The sequence below is a fragment of the Vitis vinifera genome, chromosome 10 (assembly GCF_030704535.1).
Source record: "Vitis vinifera cultivar Pinot Noir 40024 chromosome 10, ASM3070453v1".
NCBI lineage: Eukaryota > Viridiplantae > Streptophyta > Magnoliopsida > Vitales > Vitaceae > Vitis > Vitis vinifera.
Window position 1 is genome coordinate 26,615,035 of NC_081814.1, and position 19,556 is coordinate 26,634,590.

The 19,556-nt window shown below is 37.3% G+C and overlaps 1 protein-coding gene across 1 annotated transcript in view; it reads left to right on the forward strand.

The window, feature by feature from the left end:
* The window catches only part of LOC100244030 (probable protein arginine N-methyltransferase 6), a 36,283-nt gene extending 18,094 nt beyond the window's left edge, over positions 1 to 18,189 (forward strand). Inside the window, exons 8-15 of the mRNA XM_002267250.5 lie at positions 2,519 to 2,587; positions 2,767 to 2,844; positions 3,161 to 3,239; positions 4,441 to 4,535; positions 15,051 to 15,135; positions 15,564 to 15,769; positions 16,966 to 17,084; positions 17,167 to 18,189. Of these exons, the coding sequence (XP_002267286.2) occupies positions 2,519 to 2,587; positions 2,767 to 2,844; positions 3,161 to 3,239; positions 4,441 to 4,535; positions 15,051 to 15,135; positions 15,564 to 15,769; positions 16,966 to 17,084; positions 17,167 to 17,209 (774 nt within the window). The 3' untranslated portion in view covers positions 17,210 to 18,189. The remainder of the gene's footprint in view (positions 1 to 2,518; positions 2,588 to 2,766; positions 2,845 to 3,160; positions 3,240 to 4,440; positions 4,536 to 15,050; positions 15,136 to 15,563; positions 15,770 to 16,965; positions 17,085 to 17,166) is intronic.
* Positions 18,190 to 19,556: the final 1,367 nt, after the last annotated feature.

The window sequence follows — 19,556 nt, forward strand, 5'->3', positions numbered from 1 at the left end:
CCAACCACAATCTGGACAGATGTAGGTAAGTCTCTACCTACCACCTTCACCAATAATCTAGCCCATTGCATTTCTGACATGATATCCGTTTTATCGTCCACTGCAATGAAGCCACCACAGCCATCACCTATCAATTTAAAAACCTCGCGGCTCCATAGATGAAGAGGGAGACCTACTACTCTCACCCAAGCCTCATTTGCACTGGCTTTATTACAGAAACACCCCACCTCCGGATGCCATTTCTCCAAAAATAAGGCATTGTCTTTCACCCTTCTCATCCCTCTTTCAAGAACACGCTCGACTTCACTTAACAGTTCAAACTCAAAAAGCAAAAGACCTCTTCCCAATACAGATATGTTCAGTTTACCTTTGAGAAGCCAGACTTGACCAGCCCAATCTTTCAGAAAATCCATCTCAGGGGGAGGGATCGCTCCATTTTCCCATCTACCTACTAAACAACGATCCAATTGCTCTAGTTTTTCAGGCTTCACCCTCTGTCCCAACTCCAGCCAAACCTTATCTCCTAACCTTCCCGTTTTTGAGTTTGCGACCTCCACATAAGTCCTTGGTTCTGGCTCCTTTTCCTTCTTCAGCGCCTCAAAGGACACAGGACTTTTTGAGCCTCCAGTGGGAACTACCCCAACCTCTCTCAACTTCTCTGCCAAAATATTCCACCCCCCAGTCAGCCCCTTCCCGTCTGGAAAGACTAAGCAAAAACGTTTTGCCTCTAAATCTCGCACAGAACAGAGCAGAAATCTTCCTGCCACATTTGAACGACGCTCCAAATTGTACTTCCTTCCCTTCTCCTCCCAGACGATGGACCAACCTCTATCATCTCTACCCCTGCAGCAAAACTCAATTCCTTCCAATAACCTACAGAGACTAAAATCTCCAAATCTAATCCAAGAGGTTATTCCTTTGCTTCTCTCCCAAATGCACCCTCTCAGCTTACCTCCTGCTTCATCAATCAAAATTTCAAAAGATTTTGACTCCACAGCAAACCACCTTCTTCCACCCCTTAGATTCACCATCTCCTTCCAAGCATTTTAAATATGAAATCCTCAATATCTTTGTGCATTTGAATCAACAAATAATATTGATGGATTGGGTTGGGTAGGAGATCAAAGGCTTTCCATTCCTGGTTGGAACTGCTTATCTCCTATAATCAGCAGCCCTTGCCTAACTTTTAAGTCCCAATTTTGTCTCACTATAGTAAAGCAATCTTGACCAGGTCTCCACTGTATAACCTTTACCCTTTCAACTGGAGCACAACCGTATTTTCATAGCTTTCTTTTTGGGGCAGACTTCTTACTCTTGACTGGCTAAAAAGGAGGGTTGGAATATTCCGAATAGTTGTTATTTGTGCAAGGAAGAGTAGGAAACAACAAATCACTTACTTCTGTTTTGCGTCATGGCAAGAATGTTGTGAAACATGATTTTCTCTCCTTTTGTTGTGCAGTGGGTTTTGCATTCATTGATTAGAGGGAATCTATTGGGTTGACATGATTCTTTTGTGGGTAAAAAACGAAAGAAAGAGTAGAAGACTGCTCCGTTGTGCTTGTTGTGGACTATCTGGAAGGAAAGGAATAGAAGGGCTTTCAATGACATTTAGTAGTCCAATCAAGCTATTAAATCCATTTTCATGTATACTTTTGGTGAATTGGGCTAGGATGTATACAGAAGATCACACGTTGTCTATGTTAGATTTTGTGGATTGGTTGAATTTTAGGTAAGGAGAAGGTTTTTTGGACTCCTTCTTTGCCTTTACTAGGCTTTGTTTGTATACTTGTGTGTACTTGTTTTGCCGTCTTTTAAGTGCTTTTAATACAAGCTCTCTTTTTGCCTATCAAAAGAAAAAAAATTATTTTGCTTTTCCCATTAACATGGCTTGACTTGTTGAAATAGAAATTATTGAAGTTGTGAGTTGTTATCCTAACTTACAGAAGTTGAGGCTTGCTGACCCCGTTTTGCATGGTTCATGGGAGGGGGAATAGAGATAGAAATTGCTGTTAAACTTGATTCCAGCTAGAGTTTTTCCTCACTCTTATTCTCAGTTCTTTTATTCATTTCTTTTATTCTTTTTATTTTTATAGCATGATATCAGGAGTCTCACTTTCCCATGTTTCATTTTTGGTGCATTTTTTTGTGTTTTTTCTATTTGTGTTAGCAAATATTTTAGGTACTTGCTATGAATAATTTTCTTGATCAATTTACATGTGCATCTACTAGGAAAGAACCTCACTATCAGAATAAAATTATTTAAAATGGAGTCTGGGCCAGTTACAATTTTTAGTTTATTTTCTTTTTAGCTGCAAAATTTTTCTAAAGGTAAAGTTTCCTTTTTATGAGACGTTGCAACAACACTTTCATTGTTCTTCTCATTTATGCAATTTCCACATTATGGTGCTCTTATTAAGTTGTATTTTGTTCCCATTGCACCAGCTTACTCTTTCACTTGGAAGCTAGCCATGCATTGATGTGCATGTTAAACACTAATCTTGAATTCTTGTAACTGCAGGATGTTGAAATTGATGAAGGGGTTGATGTTATAATTTCAGAGTGGATGGGTTACATGCTGCTGTATGAGGTGATCATTGAAAATTTTGTATTATGCTGAACTATTCTTGAAACTATGAACATGTTAGAACTGCATCTGGCATGTCTTGGATTTAAGCATAGTGTTATGTTTTTCACCTCCTTTGTATTCGATACCTTCTTTTTTAAGTACCTTTATTTTTTCGTGGATCTTGCTATCTTTCCTTGTAGAGCATGCTGGAAAGTGTCATTACCGCTCGAGATCGCTGGCTAAAACCTGGAGGTCTTATTCTTCCTTCAAGTGCAACGGTATAATTTCTTGCTTCTCTTCTAATTGATTTTGACCTTTGCAACAATATTGAGGAGTTCCTTACTTCATTACTCTGTAAACAGCTGCTTCCAATTAAAATTGAAATTATAATCAAGCTGATTTTAATTAGTAGTCCAGGGTCCATGATGTGTAGATTATTAGTTTAACTCATAATCCACTTAAGAGATTTTCTTTTCTAAATGTAGTCAATGCCTTCCAAATAGTTGGAATAAGGCCTTAATGAGTCATAGAATCCAGCAGTGATTGGAACTAAATTTGGCCGTGGTGCTGATTTTCAATGTTTACTGCCTGCAGTTGTACATGGCACCTGTCACACACACTGACAGATACAGAGACAGCATTGATTTCTGGCGCAATGTATATGGAATTGATAGTAAGTACACATCCTAGTAAATTAAATGATTCTATCATTTGAAACTATGTTTATATGTGAAACATGTGGAATATGATCATATAGTGTTCATATTTCTAGATGCTGGTTTATACCCTGCCACAATGCTGGAGTTGGTTGTTGTGCTGTCGTCAAAGAAAATTTTGCTTGATGCATGTTAATCTCAAATTTCTCTTTAAAAAAAATGTTTTGCAGTCTCATACTTCTCCTTTGCTATCTGTTCATGGTATAAGAGCATAAAAATGTCTTTCTCCATGAATCCTATTTTTTGGGTTTGCTCACTTCAATCTGTTGTCCTTGCATCTGTTCACAATGCTGTTGTAGTACTTATGGGAATATTGTTGTGAGGGAATGTCAGGAAGTCTAGTAGAACTAGTCTGATCTATTCAAATGCCTTAGGTAATCTTTGGTTTGTTTTTATTTGTGGCATATAGAATATGATACATCCTCTTGTTCTTTGCCTTTTGGCACCCTTGTATATGTCCTGTGTACTACGATGCGTCTTTTTGCTGGGCACTATTGATATATTTCTTTGCTTGCCTATCAGAAAAATGGAATATGATACATGCATATATGACTTTTGGTGTCAGCATGTGCATATCATGTTGTTTTCATGTCCTATATCTTTGTCTATGTTATACACCTCAGGGTATTGTCCAATAACTTTCTTCCAGAGTTAAGTATAAGAAACCAAAACTTTATTGAAGCTCTCAAGCTCTCTATTCTGATAGGTAGGCAGTGGCCACCAAGGCGATTGTCCCTTATCCATTTAGTATTTCCTGTGTCATTAGCTCAGATTAGAATGACAAGTGTTTCTTCTCCTGCTCCCAGACTGCCAATTGTTTTCCCTTTTGGGTTCAGTAAATTGGATAGAATTCTTTTGTGCTTGTCTAGTATTATATCATTGATATAATTAAGGCTTTCCATGTTTTTGTGAATATAAAAGTTGAAGCTATTATACAATTGAGGAATCTAAAATTATATTTTCAAGTGCAGCTTTACATATACACACATATATGCATTCGTATGTATGTGTATGTTTGTGTGTACATATTGCGTGACTATTTTGAATTACCTGAAGAAGGGTTGATTTTCTTGGTCTTAGCTATATTTACATTTTTAATCAATTTATTTCTTTTAGTTGTGTGTTATCTAGCAATGTGTCACTTCTTGTTGGCTGCAGTGTCTGCCATGCTGGCATTAGCAAAACAGTGTGCATTTGAAGAGCCGTCTGTAGAGACAATATCGGGTGAAAATGTATTAACATGGCCACATGTGGTGAGTCCTCTTGTTTAGTTGCATATGGTACCTGTTTTTAGATTTAGATGTATTTACTGGAATTTTAAGTGTATCTGGTTTTTCTGACTTTAATTATAACTTAAAAAGACATTATACTTGTTTCAATGTGTTGTTCCTGTCTTCATCTGTCAAATATATTAATAATTGGGTGGTCCACCTGATCCATATGATGCGTTTAGCTGTAATGCTGCAAGAACTTTGAGGAGAGCTGAAAGGGATTAAAAGGTAAATTAGCATTCCGATTGAAGGATGACTTATCTAAGAGCAAAACTACACTAGGAAAGAAGGGGTGAGGGTGGTTGTTTGAATTGGGTGATAAGAAACTTTTTGAAATTAAACACGATTAACAAATTCATATGCAATAACAGAATAAATTGTTGAAATTTAAAGAGAGGGCAGAGAAAATGCAAACATAGATTTATCATTGTTCAGTGAACCTGCTTACAACCACGTTCTCAAGCTCAACCTGAGCCTTGAGTTTGTTGCACTAAGTTCCAAGAGTCTTCCAACTTATACACTTAGTTTCCTTTGAAATCAATAGACCTTTCATTCTTTAAGGTGTCTCTCACACCCTCAGCCGATATCACAAGTATGAATTGATTTAAAGAAACAGCAACCCTCAGAGTAGATCTACAAGTGAAAGGTCAAGTACAAGTGCACTCAAGGAGGACTATTTAAGTGCACATAGAAGGTCCGATAATTGCTCTTAAATTCTTTTGGTAGATAGTAATATAACCATCAGGTCTTAGGTACATCATAAATGCATCCAAATTGAGTTTTCCTAGCCAAAAGTGAGAAAATAGCCGTTAGGCACAAAATGTTGAACAACTGATTAACTGATACTTCTTTTAGTCATTGGTGATCAGTGCATAAAACAAGTGACTGTTGCTATTGGAGTCCTAACCACAAGAATGGTTCTGGCAGTGTCAAATGACGCTTCCAAGCCAGCTTAACCGGTTAATCCCCTAATGTGCTCCAAACACAACCAATTGACCTGCTGGTCTGAGACATCATGTTTTGTAGTTTTGAGAGAAAAATGGCAGTGAAATTTTTGAACAAGTGTTCCTCGCTATGGAGAAATTTGAAAATATTTTGAGGCAAATTTAGGCATGGTATTTGAAGGAGTTTCCCAAGTTCTTTTTGCATATGGTTAAAATGCACCAAGAGCTTTTCAACAAACTTGACTTTATTTGGCCCTTTCTAAAAGAGTATGAAAGTGAGCTCTTTGGGGAGTCTAAAATCAAGTCTAAGTTGACTCTGTGACTAGCTAATAAGAGAAATATATGAGCTTATAATCCCAAACACTAAGATTCTGTGATAATACCATCTTGATCAACAGTTTCCAAGCTTCACTTGATTCTTCAAGCTCTCTTCATTCGTATCTTTGTGCTTTAGTCCTTTTTCTTGAAATATTTCTCTTATCCATTGTATTTCACCTGGTATACTTCAGAGAAAAAAAATTAAAATTAAAATGTTTATTTTGGTATCATCAAAATTACATTTATGAAACCTTGGGCTAACAAAGTATAGCACCACCGAGGAAATAGGACAATCATCTTAGACATGTATAGTCCAAGCAACATTTTCAAATTTCTTTCCCCCCTTTAAGAAACAAAAGAATGTTACTGAAATTCCGCAATCTTCTACTTGTATACGTCCTCAGTCAAAAGAAAAGAGTGTGCTCATGTATCTCAGATACAGAAAAAGAGTTGTGCCTGTGTCAAATATGATGCTCATATATGTCAATCCCTCGTGGATGTCTCATAAGAAGGAATTGTTAGAGACTCAACTATTTTGCTTTAATATAGAAAATTAATATATGTTTAAAGAAGAGGAACAAATGTAGTGTTGTAATATGATCGCTTAACTATATTACTTGAGCCTTTGCTTCCAAGTTATACAATTATTGGCATTGACATTTATTTAAATTTATATACTTATTGTATGTAATATTTCTGTATCCATGCCATATTTGTGTTCTACTTTCTGATGATTTGCTGTATGCATATTTTTGTCATCTTCTTTTCATGTTCAGCTGCATCTATACTTGGCTATATACACAAAATGGGTTTATCTGGGAAACTATTTTTGATAGGAAATGCTAATCAAGTGGTCTCTCTCCCATGTGTCTCTGTTAGCTCTCCCCGGATGTTTACTGTTTTGCCCTTATTTCAAGACAGTCAAAAGACATATAGTGGGAACTCATGTGTGGGTTCCACTGCTAGGAATTAGTTCTCCCATAAACTAGACAAAGTTTTGTCATCTTTTTTTTTTGATAGAAAACAACAATGAATTATATTGAGGAAGGAATTAAGAAGTACAAAAGAAGGATGAGAAATCCTCCCACAAAAGAAAACTAAACAACAAGAATACAAAAACAATAAGTTATTTGGTAATTACAAAAAGCAAACTCTCCTTGCTAGACCACACCATTGGAGCTACACACCGCTATCCAATCTAGTTGCATCACATTAAGGGGAATGCCTTTAAAAATCGTGGAGCGAAAAGCCCAAAAAGAAGCAATGAAGTGAATGGTATTCCATAGAACCTCTGAATTCCTTACCTTATCCTCAAATATCCTAACATTTCTTTCTTGCCACACAACCCAAATTAAAGCAATACACGCAGTTTGCCACAAAACTATGCCTCTCTTTGATTTTCTAAAACCCTTATAATTGATGATCATCATGTCAGAAATGCTCCTCGGGGGGACCTAATCCATCTTAGCTATCTGAAATAATTTGTGCCACAACCCCATCGTCAAAGAACAATGTAAGAAAAGATGATCTGCTGATTCTCCATGCTTTATACACAACTTACAGATGTCAGGACTGAGAGCTTTGTAAGGCCTTCTTAACTGTAGCAAGTCATTAGTATTTACCATCTTTTGTGCCATTAACCAGACAAAGGACTTGACCTTAAAAGGGACTTGAGATTTCCAAACAAAATTAGTAGGGAAAACTAGAGATGAATAAAAAAGATGGGATAAGGCTAGAAAAAAAAACTTGACTGTAAATAACCCTGAAGAAGATAAAGACCTAGATCTCGCATTTGAAGCTGATGGGGATAAGTGCAAACAAGCAATAGAAGACATGAGGTTTTCTAATTCTTCTATTTCAGAATCGGAAAGGTTACAACGGAAATTAAAGTTCCAAGAGAAGGGACGAGCGGAACCAAGAATTGATTATATGGGAAGATTTTTAGCTATGACTACTTTGAGTCTTGGATATTGGGATCCCAAAGGTTGGTCCCCCCACCACAAGTCTTCCCAAAAATGGATTCTTTCCCCTGTCAACCACAAACAGAGTATACCTGGAAAAATCCTGAAAGACTTGTGCAATAGCCTTTCAAGGGCAATGATGTGACCACCTGACTATAGTGTTGGCATCCCAATCATTAGTATGTGTCCCATAAATGCTTAGAATGACCTGATGCCACAGAGCTGAACTCTTCCTAGGAAACCTCCACAACCATTTCCCTAAAAAAACGTAATTCCTTAGAGAAATCTTCCCAAACCCCAATCCCTATTTTGCTTTCGGTTTACATACTACATCCCAACTAATAAGATGGTCTCTTTTACATTCCCCAGCCCCTAACCAAAGGAAATCCCTTTACAAATCTCTCAATTTTTGCAACCACTGTAGTGGGAATTTTGAACAAGGATAGAAAGTAGCTAGGAATGTGGGATAGGCATGAATGGATAAGAGTTATCCTACCTCCTAAAGATAAATATGCCTTTTCCACCCATCTAATCTCCGCGAGATTCTCTCAATCACTAGATCCTAGAAGCCACAAGCCTTTGGGTTCCTTTCCAAGGGAAGACCCAAGTAAAGTATAGGCCAATCAGAAGCCTTGCAATCAAGCATCAAAGCCAACTTAGAGAGATGGTCCTGATCAAGGTTGATGCAAAAAAGGTTACTCTTGTCAAGATTGACCTTGAGCCTAGAAATTTGCCCAAACACTAACAAAATAAACTTAAGAGTTTGCAATTCTTCCACACAGGTGCTAGAAAAGAAGATGGTGTCATCTGCAAATTGCAGATGGGACACCCTTGTTCTATTCCTACCTACATTGAAGCCCTCCAACAGACTTCTCTACTTTGCTCTCAACATCATCCTACTCGACACATTAGCGACGATAGTAAACAGAAAAAGGGATAGAGGATCACCTTATCTTAATCCTCTAGTTGCCTTGACCCACCCTTTAGCATTTCCATTCACTAGGATTGTGAAAGAGACCGAGGACAAACAACCTTTCATCCAGGTTCTCCATCTAGGACTAAACCCCTTCCTCTCCAATACATTGTCCAAAAAATCCCAATCCACATGATCATATGCCTTTTCAAAGTCAATTTTGAAGACTACACCTTCCTCCCCAGATCGTCTTTTCTCATCCACTATCTCATTGGCTATTAGAACTACATCCAAGATTTGCCTCCCTAAACAAAAGCTCCTCGAGTAGAATGGATAGTTTCATGTAGTACCTCTTAATCGCCTTGATAAGACTTTGACTATTATCTTGTAGAGACAAGTGATCAAGCTAATAGGCCTAAAGTCTGAAATTTCTTTTATCTGGCTTTTTTTTAGCACAAGAGCTATGAAGGTGGTATTAGTGCTTTGATTGATTATCCCGCTCCTATGAAACTTTGCGAACACCCTCACTAAGTCCTCTTAGTGAATGGAATCAAAGGATGAGGTTTTTTCGGTAAAATCTTTGTATAAGGCTTTGTAGCCGGTGTCTCTTGCTTCATTCCCTTCGAAGATTATTTGGAATTCTTGTGTGCAACCCAAGATAAGTTTCTTTGCGTGGGAGGCTTTGTGGGAAAGAGTTCTAAGCTTGGACCGTTTACAAAAGAGGGGTTGGACTTTGGCAAATAGGTGCTTTTTGTGCCAAACGTGTGGGGAGTCGATTGACCACCTCCTCCTTCATTGTGAAAGAACAAGGGAGATGTGGACGTTGCTCCTCTCTTTTTTTGGAGTTTCTTGGGTCTTTCCTTTTTCGGTAAAGGAAACCCTATTAGGATGGAGGGGCTCTTTTGTGGGCAAGAAGAGGAAGGTGGCGTGGCAACTGGGACCGTTATGCTTGTTTTGGGTCATTTGGAAGGCTAGGAATTCAATTGCTTTTGAGGATGGTGTGCTATCCATTCAAAAACTAAAAGTTTCTTTTGTGTATTTACTTTGGTTGGAAACCAAATTGTGGATAAAAAATGGTCCTTTGACCTTAATAGATTTTATAGATTGGGTGTGTTTGCGTTAAGGGAGAGGGTTTTTTTGTGTTTTCCTTGTTGGGCCGGGTCCTTTTGTAAGGGGGTGAGGCTATCTATACTATAACTCTGTGAGTTGCTTCTTTAGTGCCTATTTGCTATACATTTTTTGCTTATTCATAAAAAAAGTCCTCCTTAATCACATCCCAACAATCTTGAAACACTGCAATGGTAAAACCATCAGGCCCCAACACCTTATCCCTATCTAACTGAAAAATGGCTTTAGAAATCTCTTCTTTAGTAAAAGGGAAGTCCAACCTAGAAGCACTCTCTCTTGAGATAGGGGACCAATCTAAGCCTTCTACTCTCCAATACTCTCCAGGAGGACTCGAGTAGAGCTTTTCAAAAAAATGTAAGATCTCCTCTGAGATGCTATCGATATTATCCAACACTAAACCTCTTTCATTCTCCAATATCTTGATGAATTTCCTACTTCGTCTACCATTAGCCACCTTGTGAAAAAACTTTGAATTGCAATCCCCTTCTCTTACCTATTTCACCCTAGCTTTTTGTCTCCAATGTACCTCTTCCCTCAACAGTAATTCCTCCAACTCCCCTTTTCTCAAAGCTCTTTGGGCTGAAAGTTGAGAAAGATTCCCTTCTTGCTCAACAACATCAATGTTAGCAATATCAATAAGGATGCTTTTTTTCCTTTCCTTTAGTACTCCAAATGATTCCTTATTTCACTCTTTCAATTTGGACTTAACAAATTGTAACTTCCTTATAAACTTATGACCTTCTCAACCATCACCCTGAAAACCTCTCCACCAACTTCTAAAGCAATCTTTGACACTTGGATGTTGCAACCACATGTTCTCAAACCTAAAAGGAGTTGGTCCCCACTTGAATGGATTGGTGTCCAGAACAATCGGCCAATGATCCGATGTCCATCTAGGAAGAACTTCTTGGAGGCTTTGAGGAAAAATTTGCTCCCACTCATTTGAGTATAGAAACCGGTCCAATGTCTTACACACTGCTGAATCTTGCATGTTTGACCAAGTGAAGAAGGTATTTCATAAAAGGGGTTCAATTAACTCACACTCTCTTATAAATCCATCAAAGTCCCTCATGCTAGGAGTTAAACTAGAGCCTCCCATTTTTTCTAAAATTCTCCTTGTAACGTTAAAATCCGCCCACACACTAGAAAGGAAAGGATAAGCCAAAAAGGTCTAGGAGCTCCACCCAAAAATCCTTCCTAAGTAAGGAATTGTTTAGGCCATAAACCGAGGACAACCAAAGGGGTCCAAAGCCATCCAACAAAAACTTGACTAAGATAGAAAAGGAACCTGTTACCACCTCCTCACTGCTTAGTTTCTTTGAGTCCCAAATAATCAAAATCCCTCCTAAAGCCCCACAAGCCGGAAGAGAAGCCCAGTCCTTATTCCTAGCTGTCCAAACGCTACCAACAAACCTCCTGTCACACACCTCCCTTTTTGTTTCCTGAAACATCACAACATCCGGGTTCTCATGACGCAAAAAATCTTTAACCACCCTTCGTTTTTTCCTTGATCCTAAACCCCGAATATTCCAATTGATGATCTTCATGAAAAAAACCCCTCTAACCCTAATCCTCCAAACTAGTTCCTACAAGTCTCAAATACTTGTGGAAAGTCTGTTTTTCCACTTGGAATACACCTTAATATCCATGGAACTTAAGACCACATGAACTCTAGCCATTTTGTTGGGAGAAAGACCCTCCATTTGAAACCTACTCAACGAGGAAAACTTAGCTTCAACCAGGCATTCTGTAACAAGATTAGGGGCATCAATAGGCATGTTGGGTAGGGTCTTAAGGGAGTTAATACCCTCAAACATTTGGTTCAGACAAGCTAACTGGGACTCCACAACATCTAGGTTAGGATTACCAACAAAATCTTCACATAAAGCACCATCGTCATTTTCTTTGGAAATCATTTAAGATACTACTTGAAATTCCGTAGAGGACTGAGACAGAAGTACTGAGTTGGGAAGAGTGGGATCAAAAGAAAATAAAGGTGGATGTGCCAAGATAGAGGAGGAGGGAAGAATTAAAAATGATGATTGAGATAGTGGAGAAGAAGGTACCTCTTTGTTTTCCACTACCATCAAACCACAAGTCCCCATTGAGGGTTGCCCTTTTTCTATGGTTACTGGACTAAAAAGGAAAAACCAAGATTGAAGAGCCATGATGAGTAGAACCCCCAAATCCCTCAGAGTCTTCTCTGTCTGCAAAGTTAGAAGATTTGCACAGTTTCGCCTTCCCCTATGGTTGAATAGTTGCCTTAAGTGAAAGCCTTTGTTGATTATCCGCAACACCACTTGTCGACGAAGCCCCTTCCCTAGAACAACTTCTTTGGAACTCTAATGGACAACTAGAAGTGAGAGGACTTGAGTTGAACTTTCGCACCTTCTCTGATCCCACTTCGAAAGCAACGTCCCATGGTGAAACATCAAATGCTGAAGTTGGAACTTCTTGCGATAAAGGCTTGCTTCGTCTTCGAATCCCTTGTCGGCATCCAGAAGTCGGAGGACTAAGACTAGTCCATAGCTTCTTTAAACCAAATTTTGGCGCGGATGCCCCTAGCTAAGAAGAAGAGTCCTTTGAGACTCTCCACCCCTTTGCAATTGAAACATGCATAGAGAAGTCTTTTTTGCGTAAAGAGCCCTTCCTAGATTTGGGCTAAATTCCAGTTAATTCTCGACCGAAAATTGTCACCGGGCTTTTTAATTTATTTCCCCTATCCAAACCCATTTTTGCTTCCACCAAGGGCCTGGGTTCTTGAGAAAAATGGGCCCTTCCCTCTTGCACCGTATTAGAGGCCCGATACCAATCCTCAAAGCTTGAGTGGGCCTTACCCCTTTCGGCCCAATCTTCACCAAACAACTTTGGCCCAAAGGACCCATTTCCCTCTTTATTTGAATTCAAATTAAAAGGAGAGGAAGGTTGGATACAGTTGTTCCCCATAGTGGCACTCTTGCCACATGTCCCCTTAGAAGCATCCTTAGCCTTTTGACTTTCTACTCCACCTTGAATTCTATCAACATCCTCATTAAAAGACCAACCTTTAGCCATTGGATTAGCCTTCTCATCCGGCCTTCTGCCACTTGTCCACGAGCAAGACTCAGAACCCCCCCGAGTTGACTCACCCATTCCTCTAACCCGCCTTTCGTCTTCAGCTCCAACCACTGCAACTGAGATTGTAAAAACCCATCCCCCATCTATCACCTCAATCAAGGCAGGAAGAACTGTACGTTCCTTCATTAATATTCTCACCCTTGCCTTAGAAAGATCAAACAATTTCACCATTCGCCAATCGATCTCTATCACCATCCCCCACTGCTTCACAATTTTCTTCAAATGTTCCTCATACCATAAATGAAAGGGCAAACCCTGCAATTCAATCCATCCTCCTCTGAACTTCCCCAAGACTTCTGTGTTTTCCCTTGGCGACCACCTTCTCAATTGGATTGTGTACCCTCCCTTGACCTTGAGAAACCTTAACTCCTAAAGAGAGGAGGCTTCCTCCACTATTTCTACAAAAAATAAACCTTTTCCGACGGAAAAAGGGACAATAGTCACCACGCCTTTCTACCCTAAGAATCTCGCCATAGCACAACCAACCTCAACCCAATTAACAAAAGATGCGGGACACTCACAAACCATAGCTCTCGTCCATCTCCCGATTGGAACAAGGCCTCCTCTCCTCGGTCCTTCCTCTTTGACTACACTCACAAAGGACCGGTACATAGGACCCACATGTTTGTATTTTATGCTTTCATCCTTGCATTCATTGCCTTTCCTTTTCAACTATATTCGAGGAGGGGACCACCAACATTGAAGAAATAACATTTTTTAGTTGCTCCCATCCCTTGCCTTGCTCGCCCTCAGGGATTTCCAGGAAAGTTGACTTTCTTTTGGAGGCAAACTCCGAAAGCTTGATAAACCTACCATGGTTGTTGAAGCATACCTCCATTAAGTAAACTCTGGATTTTCCTCTGTATTTTCTGTTGAAACCCATGTAACTCTTTAGCTCAATAGCCTTCGCCAAATGTTCAATCAACCAGCCAACCTCTTCCGTCTCAAAGCCTAAGGCGAAAACAGAGCCTTTACTATGCTCTGTAAGCGAACGACAAGTACCACCGGACTCACCTTCAAACCTAACCAGGAAAGCCTTCCTATCCACAGAGAACTTCAGCGTCCTCATTCTCTCGGCAATATTACTCTTTCACTTTTAATGAAGTTTATCTTCAGTGTTATTAGATGGTGTTACAAAGAATTAGATCATTTTCTTCTTGCAGAATCCTCTGTTTCCCATAACTACAGAAGTTGAACACTTGTGGTCTGATTAGTTTTGTCTTTTTTCTATTTGACATTTGTTCACCAGTGTAGCCTCCTGAACATTGACCAGCACATCTGATCAAATCTTGAGGGCCCTGGGATTGTCACCATGGGATTGACTTGTTGCTGTAACATAATGCCACTAAATATTATGCAGTGTCTCATATTTGACATTTATTCACCAGTGTAGCCTCCTGAACATTGACCTGCACATCTGATCAAATCTTGAGGGCCCTGGAATTGTAACCATGTGATTGACTTGTTGCTGTAACATAATGCTGCTAAATATTATGCAAGTGTCTCATTTGGATGGATCATATCTTCATCGATATATTGTATCTAATTTTCAATATTTGATATTTAAATTAGAAATATCTGTTGAGATATAAAAATATTTATTAATAAATTTTGGTATCTTGATATGACATTGACGTTATTGAAATGCTTAATTGACAGATTGAAAATTTGCAACTTTTATTGATACCCTTGTTGATTTCTCAAGTAAATTATGACACACCAAAACCCTGATTATTATATAAAGTATTGTTTTGAGTGCTTTTATTTGACAATAACAAATCTTGATAATTTTCCCTATTCAACTACTATTTCCCACACTTCTTCAAGACCTTTTTCTTTTTGACATTGACTTTGGTATCAAAATGTCTGGTCTATCACCACACTTTTGATCCTTGATGTTATTGTCAACATTAGATTTTTTCCTGCTTGTAAGTGCTTGGTAGTTCTGGGTTGTTGGTTTATGTGGATTTTAGATTCTTATGCTGTGTTTTAAGGCATTCTCTTTGAGCTATCTTGCCTCAAGGTTGTATTATGATCTATAACATTGCTTGCTTATAATTTTTATGGAAATATCACACTTTAAAGCTCTCCGAAATAACTTTTGACTTGATGACAGGTAAAGCAGGTAGATTGCTATGCGGTCACGATTGATGAGCTAAAATCTGTTGCAACAAGATATAGGTTTAAATCAATGATGCGAGGTCAAATCTCTCTCTCTCTCTCTCTCTCTCTCTCTCTCTCTATATATATATATATATATATATATATATATATTACATCATTTTTAATGAGATTATCCATATTGCTGGCTTTATAATTTTTTTGCCATGAAAATCATGTAGCGTGTTAAATTCCATTGCCTTTTTTCTTATTTTGTTTCAAACAAAACTGCAACTATTTAGGTTTTTTTTTTTTCATCAAAATGACTTTAAATTCAATCAATAATGCCCCTCACATTAGGTTTCTTTTATTGTTTCCTTCTATCCTTATGAGTTCACTTTTTTAAGCATGCTTTTGTTTTGTATACATACTTACTCTTTACCTTCTCATTACATTAAGATGTTCTTTGCCAATGATAAACTTGATATAAAAATATTCATGTTACTTCTATTTTTGTCCTGATTTCCAGCTCCACTGCATGGGTTTGCTTTCTGGTTTGACGTTGAATTCAATGGGCCTGCAATTTTTCCTACCAGTACTGATTCTCCATCCTTGTTTATTGGATCTTCAAGCAATAATCCTGTAGATGGTAGTCAGAGAAAGAAACGGTCAAACCCCAATGAAGCCCTTGTGCTGTCCACAGCACCTGAGGATCCTCCAACACATTGGCAACAGGTACCATAAAGTCGTTCATTTTGTTTCCAGTAGATTGCTTCTTTTTTTTCTTTATAGGTTCTGCACACATGTGCATACACTCCCACACACTCTAGAAGGTGCCATGGTTTATCCAGTTTGAAATATATTTTTATTAAATAAACAGGAATTTATTGGATATACCGAAGTTTGATATCCTTCACAAAAGCAAGAAATAAAACACAGAAAAAATAAAAAATAAAAATACAAAATAGCCACTTTATGTTCAAAATAGTCAAGGAGTGAGGTCAGTATCCCCAATCAAAATTTCTAGAGATCTAGTTGTCCTCTTAACAAGTAGTCATTCTTCTAGTTGACTGATCTAAATCACTAAATAAAAGAAGAAAAATGTCTACTAAAAGCATGAATCCTCATCATCTAATGAGTGCACCACCCACGACCTTTTCTCCTTCTGTGGGGGCCCATGATGTCATAACCTAGGTATCTCCTCTCAGAATACTATACTCTCAAATCAGCAGCCATGTTTAGACCTTCCCAGAGAGCTAACAGCTCAGCATCAGCAGCCCTTTCAACACTTGCCAGTTTTAAGAACAACCGCAGGACCTTCACTCTATAACCTCTGATGATGCCCCCTTATGCTCTCCCAACTTTTTCTGTCATGGAAGTAGTTTCACAATCCAAATATATGAGACTCAGTGGAAAGCGGCTAATTTTAGAGAATGGTCTCTGATACATCATCTAGATAAGTCCCCAGCACCCCGCTCCCCAACAAAAAAATAAAAAAAATGAATTGGGAGTTTCCTTGTTGCATAAATAAGTGATCTACCATGAGAGTGATGCCAAAATCATGCAACTGTTCTTATTGAAAAAGTTGTTCACACTAAGCAGCTTTTGAGTCAAGTTTACCCTTGAATCACATATTGATGAATATATAAAAAAACTGTCAAATATTGGTCAATGTTTGCAACACTGGTTTTAACCTGAATCAAGCGAGTTGTGGGGGTGTAAATGATGCCAACCCCAACCTCATTGGAAAGCCAGTGATAACATCAGGGCCTAGAAATCTTTGTAGATGTTACCAAAATGGAAAATGTATCTGATAAAGGAATTTGCTCCTTTCCTGTAAATTTTTCTTGTATATTCTGTAACAAAGCTCAATTGGTTATTGTATGTTTGATCTGGTTCTGGCCATTTTGTTTAACCAATCATTTTTGCAGACACTGATATACTTATACGAACCAGTGGACCTGGAGCAAGACCAACTCATCGAAGGCTCTGTAACCCTATCACAAAGCAAAGAAAACCCTCGATTCATGAATATACGCCTTGAATATGCGTGAGTATCCGCACATACAATTCTAGAGCTAAAGCCGAATCAACGCTTAATTCTTTCCTCATATTGATATTTGCTTTTGCAGTGCTGGGGGCCGAGCATTTGTAAAAGAGTCAGTGATGCGATGATCCTTGTGTGAATTTGCCCCAGTGTTTTCTGTTTCAGCTTCATAAAATGAAGCACCATGATGAGCTTTTCCTGCGCTCTGCAATCCTTGTAGAATCTACTTCTTCTACTGAACTCTCCCAGGTGACAATTTCTGAGGGTGGACTTGTGGAATTTCACCACATTCATCTTACAGGGCCTTGGTAAGATGAGGTTATTGATTCTGCTAATCACATATACAAATATAAGTAGCACACAGGTGAATCAATTTAGAAAAATTTTGTCATTAACACCCATCGCCAGTTCTTAAATCTGTTGTTATGATGTTGTTTGTTTAGGACATGTTTAGATTGTGATGTTGTACTAATCAAACTATTACACCTGTGATTTGTTTGGAAAACAGTAAGGAAATTGAAGATACATGACTTTTCATCTACTCAAACTTGTGAATTTACTTGTCATTGAGGATGGATTGTATGAATATTTGAGTGCTGATGAAGTGGTTGTTCTTGGCTTTTCTTGAGAAACGAACAACTCTTTACTATTCTGGTTCTTTTGGGTGGATAGGGTCAAAGTTAAACTGGTTCAGAATCTGATGAGCTGGGGTTTGGGGTACCGCTCAACTGCTGGTGCAGCAGGCAGGTTGGTGGCTTCGTGGTATAATTGTCCCAGATTGTGCCCCTTGAACATCGTGCTACCCGAAATCGGGCCAATGAGCTTCTTTTTCTTTTGAGATTTTTCTATGGTATTGAAAAGTTACTTACCTATATTTCTAGTGTTGCCTTTTAGTGATTTACAGAAAAATGCACGCAATTATAGATCACCACATTATCAAAGAAAGGTCTGATTACCTTATTACAGGTTGAGAATGTTGGTGTTGTTTTATATCTAGGTCTCATTTCTTTCTTCTTGGTCACATATTTCGAATATCTTTGCTTTGTATCTTATTCAATGGTATCGCTCAGGATTTTGATTTTATTTGACGCTAAAGCCTTCTGGTTTCCTTGTTTGTTTGTTTTATTATTATTATTATTATTATTATTTTCTTTTTCTTTTTTTTTCGCCGTTGAACACTGAAAACCCGCAGAATGAAGATGCGGGCTTGAGTTTTAACTAGGAGGTCGTATCTTTGGGACGTGGGTTTATGTTGAATATTGATTTTTAAAAGATAATATTAAAATTCAAACGTTAGTTTAATTTTAGGTTTTAGAGAGAAAAAAAAATCCAAGTTAAAAATCAAGCTAAAATTTTGGGCAGAATTGATATGTGAGATTTTAAAAAATTTAAGCCCTATCCGAAATAGGTTATACAACTAATTATTATTATTATTATTATTATTAAAGATAAAGGATTTTGGTATTTTAAAAATCTTTAGTTAAATAAAATTTTATTATGGGTTTCTTTTGTTTTTCAAAAATTTTCTTTAAAATACATTTTTATCAAAAAATTAAGAATGTGTTTGACAATAATTTTAAGAAGTGTTTATAGTATTTTTAATATTAAAAAAATAAATATTTTTAATTAAATTTTAAAAACACTTCTTAGAATCACTGTCAAATATAATTTTAGAGTAAATATTTGAAACATTTTTAGAAAAAATGTTTTTAGAAGAATTATTTATTAAGTGATTTTTTAATATTATAAATGATTTTCTTTAAAATTTTAAAATATTTCTTAAAATTTGTCAAATATCTAATATATTTTAAAAACGTTTTTCCGGCTAAAAGTGTTCCTTAGAATGACAGTAAAACGGACTAAAGATAATTATGATATTTTCATAAATTTTAATTAAATAAAAATTTGATATTAAGGTGGATCATGTTAGTGCTTAAGCATTGGAGAAGCTTTCCAAATGAGGTTTTGGATAGGGTTTTTTGAAGTTAATTTTTGAATGAAGAAAAAATATTGATATAGTTTTGGTGTTCTTTGGGTTGGAGACCCATCTTTGAGTTTCCTATGAAAATTCATGTTATTTCAATATACGCATGTTACTTTGTACATTGATGTAAATATTGGAATTGATGGTTCAATTTTATAAAAATATTAAGAAATATAATGGATAGTAATGGGAATTTAAAAAAAATAAAAAACAATAATAGAAAGTATTCAAATTTTAAATAAATTATTTACTAATAATAAAATAATGGATTTAAATATACTTTATTTTCTTAACCTTTAACATATTTTACATTTTGCCTCTCACCTTGGGTTTAGTTGGGTTTAAATATACTTTATCTTCTCAACCTTTAGCATATTTTACACTTTATCTCTCACGTTGGGTTTAAATATATTTTATCTTCTCAACCTTTAATTTTACACTTTACCTTTCACGCTAGGTTTAAATATACTTTATCTTTTCAACCTTTAGCA